The following is a 14,560-nucleotide window of genomic DNA, read 5'->3' as shown; positions in this document are numbered from 1 at the left end:
CTTAAGTCTTCTCTAGTACTTCTTACTTAAAGCTAATTGTTAGAGCACCCCTGTTTCTCCCAAAAAAGAAAACAAAACAAGCTATCATTTAATTGATACCCAGATTTTACAAAACTATGATTAATATTGTTTATGCTTACTTGACGCGTTTAAGAATCTGACTTAAATACGTATTACCATTGTTGTTTCTTATGTAATTAATAGTGTTTCTGGTGAAACTATGATTCAGTCATTTGCCTGACACTAGTTTATTACAATTGTGGTTCACAAGTGCCCTATTTGTAGGAATATAGATTGCTTGATCCAGGAAAAATGTGAGCGGTAATATATTCATACAATCAAATATGAAAATAAAAGCATTTCAATGACAAAAAGAAAAATATAAGAGATTTCCTTGAATTGTGTTTGTAATGAATTGCTGTTAAATATTGAATATATTGGCGTTAAGATCAAAATGTATAAAATATATTAATTTCCCCTTTAATTTATGAAATTATTATTTAATTTTATTCAGGTAACTACTGCGTATAGCCCCAGCTTCAAAAAATTTTCTCATTGTTGAGCAGAATTTCTGTTATAAGTGGTGGCTAGAGCCGCAAGATAATTCCCAGCTCCATTTAATCTGAAATTTGATTAAACAGCGTAGTGATAGTAATGTAAAAGGGCCCTGGACCAAGCGTAGAAAAGCTGGGACAAGTGAGTCTTTTGTCCTTGGCGTGTGGCCCCCTGCTTTGGTATGTTTCGCTCAGACGGTGAGTTACCGGCTCCCAGCGTTCGGCGTTACCCTTTTGCCCTGAGGTTGAACGCGGTGCCTGTGCCTGTGTTTGCACCCTGACTCCCAGCTCCCGGCTGGTTCGTTTCCCTCTGAAAGAGCCGCTTCCCTTAGGCCTGGGCTCAGGTCTCCAGTCTGTAGAGTGTGAGGCTGGGCCGCACCCCGTGCATTTCAGGCTCTCTTCTCTTGCGGCAGACAAGCTCCACACCCCTCCCATTCCACAACCGTGGCCGATGTGGCCTATTGATAGCGTTTAATCACGGGACTCTCATCCCCATCTATGGGGAAAAATGCGAAGCTTTCTCAAGCATGGCATCTATTCTTATACAAAGAGATATTTAGCTAATACTGAATTTTATATGCATTAACTTTAACATCATTTCATTGTCTGCAAAGAACACAAGTGGTGGTGGGGAGATAAAAAGCCATGTTTAGGGGGCTTCCCTGGTGGCGCAGTGGTTGAGAATCTGCCTGCCAATGCAGGGGACACGGGTTCGGGCCCTGGTCTGGGAGGATCCCACGTGCCGCGGAGCAGCTGGGCCCGTGAGCCACAACCACTGAGCCTGCGCGTTTGGAGCCTGTGCTCCGCAGCAAGAGAGGCCGTGATAGTGAGAGGGCCCGCGCACCGCGATGAAGAGTGGCCCCCGCTCGCCGCAACTAGAGAAAGCCCTCGCACAGAAACGAAGACCCAACACAGCCACAAATAAATAAATAAATAAATTTATCAAAAAAAAAAAAAAAAAAGCCATGTTTAAAAAACTATGTTTGAGGGAGTTCCCTGGCGGTCCAGTGGTTAGGACTCCGCGCTTCCACCGCAGGGGACCGGGGTTCGATCCCTGGTCGGGGAGCTAAGATCCTGCAAGCCATGCAGTGTGGCCAAAGACAAAGAAACAAACAAACAACGTTTGACTTATTTTTCTATTGTGCATGACCCCTACTACAATGACTTTTTGGGTAGTAGAATTTACACTTGGAATTGGGGGTGTCTTATTCACCTTGATATTTCCTGTCCCTAACAGAGTGTCTGACATAGCAGATACTTAATAAGTATTTATAAAGTAGAATTGAATTCTTAAGAATGGAAGTGTTTCTTCTTTTCTCTTTACACACAGACTTTCTGGTTCTTAGCCTGACAAAGCCACATAATTCCGCTCTTTGTGGGTCTAAGTGAGCGTAGATGAATGAATAGATTGTGCAGTGTCTGTTCACACTCAACAATCTGTTTAGAGCTTTAGAGCGCGAAGGCTCCTGTGCTTTCCCCACAGTGCATTTAGTCAGGAAGGACGACCGGTTGATGGACACTGTCCTGCGAGACTTGAGTAAATAACTGTCTGGTGAGTAAACATTCATCAGATGGATACATCTTTATTTGACATTTTCAAGTTAATTTTTAAAAATCACACTATGTGGCACATGTCGACCTGAGTCATCTCTAGAAAAGGTAATCAATAGAAATCAGTTTATTGTTCTGTAGTTACAGGTATCGACTGATGCCTTGTAAAGTCGCTGAGCTACGGAGTCTTGGTTCTTCAGTTGCTTTTTGTGGCGAGTGACTGCATTAAACGATACATAGCCAAGATGAGGAAGGGTGTTTATCCTGGCTTTGAACACATTGTTTTAATATCTGACGTGTATCACTCAGCTACAAGTAAAATACAGCTTGGCAAACTTTTGTCTTCAAACTGTTCCTGAAGAAATCCTGCAAATATTTCGCTCTTCTACATTGTGAATAAAATATATAAATTCTCAAATTTGGGGGTTTTCGCCTGTCTATTCCTTGCAGGGAAATTGTTATTTTCCCAGTTTTATCTATTTCAAAACATCTTCAATTATCAGTTAAAAAAAACATTCATAGTGAGATATACATCATTCTTGCAATGATTTCACACATTTGAATAAACATCTCACTTCTCTGAGCTTCTCCAACATATGTCTTTTTATCTGTTTATTTAGCATCTGTTTATATGCCCCCTAATAAATTTATGTTTAAATCTTTTGTGTCTCCCATCATGTTAAAAATATTATTTCTATGCAGATTATATTAAATGGTTTTTTTTCTGAAGGGGTATAATTTTACTTTTTAAATTTTTTTAATTTAATTTTTTAAATTTTTAATGCAATTTAAAGGTTGCTTTCCATTTACAGTTATTACAAAATATAGGCTATATTCCCCACATTGTACAATACATCCTTGAGGTACCTCTCTCTCCTCTACCCCCCACTGGTAACCACTAGTTTACTAGTTGTTCTCTATGTCTGTGTGTCTGCTTCTTTTTTGTTATATTCACTAGTTTGTTATACTTTTTTAGATTCCACATGTAGGTGATGTCATACTGCATTTGTCCTTCTCTGTCTGACTTATTTCACTTAGCACAATGCCTTCCAAGTCCATCCGTGTGTTAAGTACAATTAAGTGTCATAATCTGTTTATTGAGTCAGGTCTGAATGGTTGTGGGTGTCAGGAGCCTGCATCACCTCCCCTGTGGGACTTATTCTAAACTGTGAAGTGGCATCTTGGTTTTGGAAGGGGAGGAGGGATGAGGGTCACAGGAGAGAAGGGAATATTGCCAAGGCAAGCTCTTACTTAGGTTTGATTTTAACAGTTATTCTTTATTCTTTATTATTCAACAGCCAAATAGGATCAATACGCCAGCAGGAAAGAAAGATATTATCAGCGTGCAGGGTGTCAGTTAGCATACATTTTGAAATGTCAGGTTTATTATTGGCCAATAGTGTCTAAGTGTGATGCTATAGATACATAGTGCCCTTTTTGAATTCAAAAGAATTACTAATAACTTACGAGTGTAAGATTTTAAGGGCAGCGTTTTCTTAGCATCTCATTCACTGACTAGCACACAGTAAGAGGAAGAGGGCTCAGTAAATATTTGTTGACTGGGTGAATGTTTCCTTTTTCAGTGCATTTTCTCTGCTGTATGGGGAGGTGATAGGAGCACTTGAGGGAATCTGTTCAATAGACGCAATTTTTATTTGGAGTTTAAACGTGACCAAGTAGTACCTATGTGTCTGTGATAGGTAAATGCTGTCCATAACCTTCTCGACTCTGCGTTCTCCGAGAGCACACTTTCCTGTTTTCTCCGTAGTGCCTGTGTAGTTACTTGTATAACAGTACACTTTGTCTGTTCTAAGATGCTCATCTTTTTAACCTTTAAACATCATTTGGGCATACATGAACCTCAAATCTGTTTTCTTATTTGAGCTGTCTCTCGCCACAAAGTTGCATTTTGCTGGCTAACAAATAGTAGAGACTAATTTGCTCCTTGGTGTATAATTTGAAAGTTGTAGCTCATTGGAGTCAGTGCTCACCAGGTTAACCTTAACCGCCAAACCCACCTATTTAAGCATTGAATTTAGTATGATTTAAGGCTCATTGAATGCCCATAAACTTTACAAATTTATTTTGTGATTTTTGGTAAATAGGACAGTATTTAGTCATGGTGAATTTAAAAAATGAAGGACCTTTCCTGGCGTGGAGTAGAGTGTAACACAACTTGTAGATGCCTTCTTGGAGTTCTTGGTTCCAGTTGTAACTTAGTTTCTCCTGATCCTTCCCCAGCTTCCTGCAGACTTCACAAAGCTACACCTCACTGACAGTCTCCACCCACAGGTGACTCACGTCTCCTCCAGCCACTCAGGATGTAGCATCACCAGTGATTCTGGAAGCAGCAGTCTTTCTGATATCTACCAGGTAGGAAGGTGTTTTCCTTGTCATTTGCTTCATTTTCATATATTCTGAGGAGTTCTGTGATTGTTCATTGATAGAATCTTAAAGGTAAATATATGTGTGTATATTATATGTGCACACATGGACATAAAGTGTTAATGTTTATGCTTCACACAGACATGTAGTATGTTGTATGTTTGTTTTAGGAAGTCGAACTACAGTCTAAATGCATTTGCCTCTGCTGTTACCAGTTACCAGAATTTTAAATGGAGTGGTTACAATGGAAATGTTTCCCCGGACTGTAAATATTTTATTAATTTGGCTGTAGGTGTACTAGGTTGATGACCCTTTCTTGAATAAAATTGTAGGGGAAAACTTCAGAATTATGCTTCCATACTAAGCTTTTCTTAATAAAGTCTTGGGTGTGACAAAAGGAAGAGATTATTAAGATTCGATCACTGAATTATTTTTCTTGCATTATTTTTATTACCTATAGACTTACTTATATGTTTCAAGTAAATTCTTATGATAACGATGATAGAAAAGAAACTAGAATTATGGAATTTCAAAAATGTTTTAAAAGCAAAATAATTTTAATTGTTAAGAAATAGTTCATTGGCTTAGAAAATTCAAATTTAGGAAAAGTAACTAAAATGTGCAAAAAAAGGTCCTTTTTTTGTTACAGCTAATATGGGATTTCGGATGGTTTCAAACAAAAAGAATGTAATACTCACTTTACAAAGTATAATTCTTGGCTCCTTAGGAATTGTGATATGAGATGGCCATAAAAGAACCTTTCTCTAACAATATTACAGTGTTTCAGGATCATTGATATATTCAGGCAGTGCTCAGTTTCTATTTTTTAAAAAAATTACTAAAAGTAACTAAACAGAATACCATCAGGGCAAAACATGTCTATTTAAGTCCTAAATTTAGTAGATCTTAGAAAGTTAATTTTCTTTTCAGGAGGCATTGGGTACCCACTTTTCTATAATTCCGAGGTGTTGTGGAGAGCTCACTGGCTAATAAGTGATAGCCACAAATGCAATTATTTGCAGATTCTTAGCTGATTAAGAACTTTTTTTTATTATTTTGCAAAAAGAAGCATAATGATCTGGCTCTTTAAAGTAACTTTTCAAATTTCTACTTTGAGGCATTAAATGTTAACTTGTAATTAAATCTTTAGGAAGTAGTCCCATTTTCAAATGTTAGAGGAGGAAAAGGTGGTGGATCAGGGTAAAATTATACCCCCCCCCCTTGCATAATGCCTGTTTTTAGAAGTCGATTTTTTTGAAAATTTATTCAAGAGTATCCCTTATAATAGAACAATGAACAGTAGAAGTAAAAGTTGTGCTTTAGCTTATGTTAATTGAAACATCATGATAGAGCCTTTGTCTTCTACACTTTGAGATGATCACATGCTTTAAAGATCTGTAGTAGGAACACAGCTTGAGGTTGTAGCAGTTACCCCTGCTGTTCTTCGGGTGTAATTCCAGGCTGAACGGAGCCTCCGAGAAGGTAAATTTATAATAAGAATGAAGTGAGTCGTTTGTATACTTTATGGAGGCGTATTCTGAGGGGAACTTCAGCTTTATGTGGTATTACCTTGGGTAGGTTGGGGAAGGGTGTGAGGAGATTCTGGATGGTACTTTGGCTGCCCCCAGCCCCCATCAGGGTGTCTGAGGATCCAGACCATGGTGAGAACTCCACCTAGTTCTCTGGGGGTTGGAGTTTGCAGCCTGCAGGCCGGCTTTATCTTGGAGTGTAATTGGAAAAGAGGACCCCTGCGTATTTTGATTCATTTTAGTTGAGTTTCACAGCTGTTCATTTCAAACTTGATGACAGGCATGTGGCCTGGTAAGTTTGTATCCTTCCTAAGGAAAAATCCATAGATGTAACTAGGGATTTGGTTACTGACTGTATGACTCACATTGACTAGAGATCCCCTATTGTCTTTGAATCAGAAATTCTAAAGGTGAGAAGAAATCTGCCAGATGCGCCCGGTTTGGCGACCAGTCTTGTGTTCGAATACTCGCTTCCTGTCAGTCAGGTTGATTCTTGAGCGGCTCCAGTGATGGGCAGCTGTCTCCCATGGCGACCCCTTTCTTGTGCCTCCAGTTCTGACTTGGGCGGAAGCTGTCACGTTGGAGCGAGTATAAATGCTCAGGAGATGGATACAGAGAGGTTGGCATGGAATGCCATGTGCCGGAGAGAAAAAGTTAGAATAATTTTTCTGAGAGGGTCGGAGGAGGGGAATTCAGGAGCAACGTGGAATCACTGGCTTATTTAAGAAAAGAGACCTCTTCTCTTTTAACAGGGGCATATGATGGTGGATTGGGAGTGGGGAGTTTGGGCGTTGAGGGAGTGTCTGCCTGGTGTCTCTGAGTTCCTTCTTTCAGAGTGAGAGGGCTGGCAGGTGGAGAGTCTCAAGGAGAGACACATTCTGAAATCATAGTTTCGGAGAGCAGGGGAGCAAATTGACCAGAGCATTGGAGGCTCAGCTGCGTAGGTGCCCTCAAATACAGGGTGAGGTGCCCTCAAATACAGGGTGATTTCCCTCCGCCCTGGTGAGTAGTTTTCTCCGCAGCGAGCACAAAGAAAGCAAAGATTTGGCTTCCCCCGGGACGGACTCTTTATTCAAGGAGTGTAGTGGAAAGACGCCAGGCTCCTTGTAACGCAGGGCTTTGTTTTTGCAGGCCTTCTGTCCAGAACGTTCTCTCCTACCTTGATCCTTTTCGGCCTTCATTTTTAAGGACCGCTTTCCCAGAGAGTTCTTCCCTTCTTACCCTTTGAAACGCAGGTCCTACATGTTGGTCCCTTCCCTGGCTGGTTTTTTAGACTTTAATTGAAGTGATTGTCACTTTCTCAGTTATGTCTGTCCCCCAGCGTGACTGCTTCAAGAGGCAGGGACTTCTCTGTCTTGTCTTGGTCTTCTCTCTAGAGCCTGGAATAGGGCCAGGAAATCGTAGGCCTTCAGGAAAGACGTGTGGAAGGAATGGGATTGTAGCGTTAGACTAGGGGGCAGAAGCTGGCCTGTGAGAGCCAGACGCGAAGCTCAGAGAGCCTGGAAGACTGCGGATCATGCTTGTTTTGAGAAAGGGCTGCCTTGGAAGGCAGTGAAAGCACGCTGAAAAGTAGGAGGTTACTGGTGACAGAAAGCAGAATGCCTAAGTTGGTGACATGAGACAATGCAGTTTCCAGTCACGGGAAGGTCCTGGTTAAATGGTGTGATTATCAGAGCAGTGACTTCGGTGGACTGAAAATAACTGCAGGAAAATAGGCAGATTGATGGGACAGGGAGTTCAAGCAAAACGGAATTCACGTGTAAGGATGTAATATGTAATAGCGGAAACCTCAGATCAGTGAAGTGATGGATTACTCAATAAATGGTCTTTGGGGGAGGGGGGCCCACTTTAATGACCATACTTTATATCATAATTAACATTAAATTCCAGGTAAGCTAAAGAGTTAGCAAACTCTTTTTTTCTTCTTTTTTGAAAAGTATTTATTTATTTATTTACTTACTTACTTACTTAACTTACTTACTTACTTACGGCTGCTCCACAGGGCATGTGGGATCTTAGTTCCCCCAAGAGGGATCGAACCTGAGCCCACAGCAGTGAAAGTGCCGACTCCTAACCACTGGACCATCAGGGGACTCCCAAGAGTTAGCAAACTCTTAATGGTATAATGAATGATCAAAACTTTTAATAATTAAAAGAGCAATTGAGACAAAGGTTTAAAGTCAGACTTTTAACTCACTTATGCAAGTTAATAAGAAAAATACTTTACTCATAGCATAACAATATTCAAAGGACAAGAGTAGGTAATTTGCAGAAGAGAACATGCACATGTCTATACCTTAAATAAATATTTAAGACATAAGTAATTGAGTATATGAGGATTTAAACATGAAACTATTTTTCCTATCAGATTAGCACAGACTTTCTTACTTATAATAAATATTTATAGATAGACATCCTTACACCTGTTAGGATTGTAGCTTTTGGAAAGAAACCTAACAATTTACATTAAAAGCTTTCAAGAATTGTTCTTCTCTTTTAGGTAAATCCTATATTGAACTAAAAAAAAAAATTCCTAGTGTAAAATTAAGAACAGCATAAATTATGATACACAAACTGGACTTAATGCAAGCATTATACTTATTTCCAAATATATTTTCATACTTTCTGCATATATATGGCTTTGTCTGCAGTGCCTACTCACTTTGTTATCTCAGTTAAATTAGCTTCAGCATTAGCCTTCAACATAAATTTCTAGCCTAAATTTATATCAGGGTCTGACTCAGGTGCTATTTGGGTCACATACGTATGTTTGAAATTCTGCACAAAATTTGTTTCAAGATTACTTATTAAGCAACCCTCCTAAACATGGGGATATGTGTGGGTGTGGGATATTTAATAAGCAAAAAGTTTTTTCATAAATGATTTTTAAGTACTTAATGATAAACGTGTAGTGGTTACATTGTTTTTTTTTTTTAAATTAACACTTCACTAGGGCTTTATGGCATTTAATATTTCCTCAGTTTCTTCATTTACTTGATATCCTTAAAAATGCCAAATAAACTGGTTTTAACAACTGTATTCATAATAACAAATGATATTTAGTCCCTTTTTATTTAAATAAATCATAGAGCTTTCAGCATGATCTGAGAATATTAATAGTTTTTTTTGAGAATATTACTATTTAGCTGTAATGTGCACCTAAATCTATGTTATGTTATATATGTGGAAGGTAAATTAATTTAGGACAGAAGTTATTTGCCTAAATGACATTGTTCTATACCTTTTATTTATTTATTTTTTATTGAAGTACAGTTAATTTACAACATTGTGTTAGTTTCAAGTGTACAGCAAAGTGATTCAGTTATATATGTATATTCTTTTTCAGGTTCTTTTCCATTATAGGTTATTACAAAATACTGAGTATAGTTCCCTGTGCTATACAGTATGTCCTTGTTATCTATTTTATATATAATAATGTGTGTATGTTAATCCCAAATTACCCACATACCTTTTAAATATAAAGTGTGTGCATATCTTTATTTAGAATGAAAGGGTTTAAAGACTAGAATTATCTCAGTATATTGTACTTTGGAGGAAGCTAGAAAATAGCAAGTGTTTTATGTTTATATACAAATGTAAATTTTATGTTTTATGACTTAGCAAAGCAAAACGCATTTTATTAGTTTATTATATTTTAACTATTTTCTTTATGAAGACAGTCTGTGTGGAAAACTGGGTGAAGTATTATAGTGCAAAGTATTTAGTAGTTTGTGTTGGTTGGACCCGATTTTGAGTCCTGGCACAATTACTAGGTTTTGTTCTGTTTTAAACAGTTTATTTAGTTTCCCTTCGTGTTTTCTCATCTGGAAAATAGTGGTAATAATCCTAATTTGCTGAATTGATATGAAGATTATTATGTACTAAAAGCATCAAATGTAACGCTAGATACACAGTAGTCATTCAATATAGGATCACTGTTTTTATAATTATCATGTGAGCCATTTAGCCAGAACTTAATGGGTGCAGTTAGCCTGAGGGAAATTTTTATAGTGTGTAAGGGGTTGGGATATTTAACAGAGTGTTGGGGGGTTTTTTTGGCAAATTCTGCCAGTGTAAATTGCGTGCAAGGCTCATTGCTGGGGTAAAGGGGTGCCGGCACAGAGGTGGAAACGTGTCCCCTTGAGGAAGGGACTTTGATGTGGCCTGTAACTGGCTTTCTTTTCCCTTATTCGATCCATCCTATGAATGGCGAGGTGTAACTCCAGCTTACTGGTGACAAAACTGGGTCTACATACAGAGGATCAGCGACTTTGTTAAAGTCACATGATGAATGCTAGAGCCGAGATTTGAACCACTAACCTCTGCTTTGTCTGTTCATTCAGCGGATGTGAATCCAGTGAGTCCCAGGTTCCGGGCACTCAAGTTTAGCCCTCTCCCCACCCGCCACAGACCAGTCAGTGCTCACTAAACCTTTAACTCCACTCAGGCTCCAAGGGTCTCATTGTTCACGAAATTAGTAGATTCCCAAAAACTTGTTCATTGAGTTCTATTTAAGATGTATTATTAAAAGGAATTCTGTAGTATTTTAAAATAAAAATAGGTATTTTATTTTATTTTGAATTTTATTTTACTTTTTTAATACAGCAGGTTCTTATTAGTTATCTATTTTATACATATTCGTGTATATATGTCAATCCCAATCTCCCAGTTCATTCCCACTACCACCACCCCCCTGCTTTCCCCCCTTGGTGTCCATACGTTTGTTCTCTACATTTACGTCTCTAAAACATGGGTATTTATTTTAAATAAAAATAATCTTCTAAGTTACTGGTTTCATAAATGTTATTTTATGAATAGTTTCTTAAGCAATGGAATACACATAACAGTAATAGAAAACTACTAATGATTGTTTACACAGATGGGGTGGTGGGTTCAGTTTTGGAGAGATTAATCCAACTCACATTGGAAAATCTTTTTGTTCTATTTAAGACTTAAATATCATTCATTTAAATGATAGGAATGATTTCTTTGGGATGGTGTAAAATATATCTTTCATCTCTTACCATATGTTAGACGTTTAAAAGTTAAGAAAAACCTTAAGTCATATAGCTATATTACTTAAAAGTGTTTTGTTCTTATTTTTATCTTCAGTAGTGCCTCTTCACTCTATGCTAATATTAAAGAATGTGGATATAGAGGACTGATTGTATCTTTGAAAATATAAGGTGATGAATAATAATCTTTGATGTTAAGATGAGACTGAGGTGAAAATGTACTCATAGCAACCATTAGCAAATTGTCACATTTGTAGGCTTTAGAAATAAGGTGGTGATAACAACAATATTGGCCTGGTTTCTCTGCTCACAGCCTTGGCATACCATATCACATCCAGTGCTGTTTCAGTGTCATTCTGGAATCTAGAGACGATTTAAGTTAGAGATATGAGCAGATACACACTGCTGTGTATAAAATAGATAACAACAAGGTCCTACTGTAGAGCACAGGGAACTATACTCAACATCCTGTAATAAACCATCATGGAAAAGACTATGAAAAAGAATATGCATGTATATGTATAACTGAATCACTCTGCTGTCCACCAGAAAGTAACACAACATTGTAAATCAACTATACTTCAGTTTTTAAAAAAATCATAAATTAGAGGTGCGCTGCTGAGGGTGCCACAATTAATTAATTCTCTGGCCTTGGCTGCAAGGCCTTGTTGCCGTCCCACCCGGAGCATCTCTGCTCACTGTGGTCCTACCCAAGCAGCAGTATTCACTAAGGCCACTGCTGAAAGAGCTTTTGTAGAGGTTAGACTTTCCATTTTCACTCATTCTGTCTTCATTAGATATCCTGTCTTCAATTATTTTCCCCATAGGTTTTTTCTTATAATGTGTGATAATTCTTATAATGTATGGTATAATGAAGTGTATGTTCAGGAAATCGTATATAAGGAACTGAAATGTGATTAAAATTCTTTTTGTTAAACTTCAGAAAATATTAACACATACTTGTATTGCTTCAAAATGTAGAATTAAATATTCTATGATATAAACCAAGACTTCAGAAAGCTGAAACTTTGTTGATAAGAAAATAATATGGGACTTCCCTGGTGGTCCAGTGGGTAAGGCTCCATGCTCCCATTGCAGGGGGCCCAGGTTCAATCCGTGGTCAGGTAACTAGATCCTGCATGCATGCCGCAACTAGGAGTTTGCATGCCGCACCTAAGAAGTCCACATGCTGCAACGAAGATCCCGCATGCCGCCGCTAAGACCCGGAGCAGCCAAAACAAACAAACAAACAAATAAATACGTGTGTTCTTAAAAAAAAAAAGAAGAAAATAATACAATTTATTCTTTAAACATTGATTTAAACTAAATGATAGAAAAAGTATAGATCCTTCTATAAGCCGCACTCATGTGTTAAGTATCTCTTACAAAGAGGCAGATTAGGTTGTAGTTATGACTCTGGAGCTGGAATTCCTGGCTCTGTTCTTGATTCCACAGTTACCAGCAACATGATCTTGGAGAAATGATTTCTTTTTACCTATATGTTTGGAGAATAATAAAAGTCGGTGATGGCACTTACTTCATAGGATTGTTGAAGGGTTAAACAAGTTAATACATGTGAAGCACTTAGAGCAGAGTTCCTGGCACATTGTCAGTATTTGGTGTTGGCTTTCTATTATTAGGTTCAACATTTTATATTTTCATCTTTCATTTATTTATTTTAATCTGTATTTGCCTATTCTTAAAAATAAGATGTCTTTATTGTCTTTGAAAATCATGTGGACTGAATTATTTGAAGTTGGTAAACTTTGTGTCTTCTACAAAATTAATAGTCTTATAATAAAGCGTTTCTAAGCGTTTACTGTTTTATCTGGAAAACCACGTTTATGATGTTCAAAATGGATATAGTTGATATTTAATTGTACTCATTCTTACTATGCTTAAGCAGTGAGTGAATTCTGGGCACATACGTCAAATGAGGCCAGTATGATACATAGGTACATGATCGCTGAGATGATCATCACAAAAGCATATGGAATCACCTAAAGAGGATAACGCATCTATACTTGAGATAGCTCAACCAAAGAGACCATTTTGAAATTTGTGACTCTTGATTCAGACTAAATATTTGTTTTTAATCACAGAACCATAAGAGGCCTTGGAGTCTCTTTCCAGAATTAAAAACAAATTCTAAAAAATTTAAGAGATTGGGTCATTGCATTTATTTAACATTTTTTCAGCACTAGAGAGTAGCTACAGATTTGCAGCTATGAATAAAGACAGTAGCATACTTAGACTTCCTTCCTTTTTCTTCATTCCTGTTATACCTGGTTCCTTCAGACATTCCTGAGCTAATTTTACTTCTGCCTCATTCTTTCTTGATCTTGATTACTTGAAATTTGGTTTGTGCTGCAGTCAACAGTGTTGAGGAATGGGAAGAAAGACTGTGTCACCTACAGGCATGTAGGGTCTTTCACACCTTTGGAGATTTGTAGTTGGAGAGTGGACACTGGGGTAATCAAAGTAATTATTAATGTTTTGTTTGCATATTTATCAGGTTACCTTTGATTTGGGATTCACTTTTTCACAAAGACTGTCTAATAAGAGAGAAGTGGTTCAGTCTTCTTGGCATTAATAAATCTACACCTATTCTTTGGGGGAAAGAATTGTTCAGAATTAATTGTCATCCTTAAGCTCTTAGCTTAAGCCATTCTCTTTGAAAAATGGAGTGAAAACAGATACTATCATTTTCTTATTCTACGGTGTTTCAAATGCCGTATGACAGGTAATCAAAGTTATTGACAGTCATTAATCCTAACTAAAAATTCCAACAGTGATAAAAATCACTCATATTTTGTTGAAGTAATTCTTTTACTGTAGTGCCTAGTGCAGGACTGTTTGTTAATATTGAATACATGTAACTTAGTTATGGAAAGTTGATATGAGAAAAAATTTAATATTTCGAACTAGACTTGTTTTTATTTCTTTTGGGCCCAAAAGATTTACTTAAGAAAGTTTGTCTGTCTGTCTGTCTATCCATCTGTTTGTTTATTTGGGGTCTGTTTTAAGGCCACGGAAAGTGAGGCTGGTGAGATGGACCTGAGTGGGTTACCGGAGACGGCAGTGGACTCTGAGGACGACGACGACGAGGAGGACATCGAGCGAGCCTCGGACCCTCTCATGAGCAGGGACATCGTGCGGGACTGCCTGGAGAAGGACCCCATTGACAGGACGGACGACGACATCGGTAAGTCTGGGCCAGAAAACGAATCTCATAGCAATTTAAAGAACTTAGAGGTAAGACTGTGGAATACAATGGAGCCCAAGAATAGTAGGCTCTAAAAGGTCATTAATGTATCAATATCCCTTGGCATTTGTTGTTGAAAACATCTTTGAAACAATTAATTTTACTCAGGCCGTAGCTTCAGGAGACTACAACTAATAAAAGTTCCTAATGAAACCCTTCCCCGTGAGCCGTTTCTTAGCTTACTCTCGGACAAAAAAATAAATATAGTCCTCCAAACATTATTACTTCTATTAATCTTCTTGCGCGCGCTATTTCTAGTAA

The 14,560-nt window shown here is 37.8% G+C and overlaps 1 protein-coding gene across 7 annotated transcripts in view; it reads left to right on the top strand.

Annotated features, from left to right (window-relative positions):
* The window catches only part of RAPGEF2 (Rap guanine nucleotide exchange factor 2), a 248,568-nt gene that overhangs the window by 183,737 nt on the left and 50,271 nt on the right, over positions 1 to 14,560 (top strand). For all 7 annotated transcript variants that reach the window (XM_061192649.1, XM_061192646.1, XM_061192647.1 and 4 more), the window contains 2 exons: positions 4,347 to 4,478; positions 14,062 to 14,239. In XM_061192649.1, coding sequence (XP_061048632.1) covers positions 4,347 to 4,478; positions 14,062 to 14,239 — 310 coding nt within the window. The remainder of the gene's footprint in view (positions 1 to 4,346; positions 4,479 to 14,061; positions 14,240 to 14,560) is intronic.

The sequence above is a fragment of the Eubalaena glacialis genome, chromosome 5 (assembly GCF_028564815.1).
Source record: "Eubalaena glacialis isolate mEubGla1 chromosome 5, mEubGla1.1.hap2.+ XY, whole genome shotgun sequence".
NCBI classification, from domain to species: Eukaryota; Metazoa; Chordata; class Mammalia; order Artiodactyla; family Balaenidae; genus Eubalaena; species Eubalaena glacialis.
Note: the sequence above shows the minus strand (reverse complement) of the source record. Positions and strands in the feature narration are given on the sequence as shown.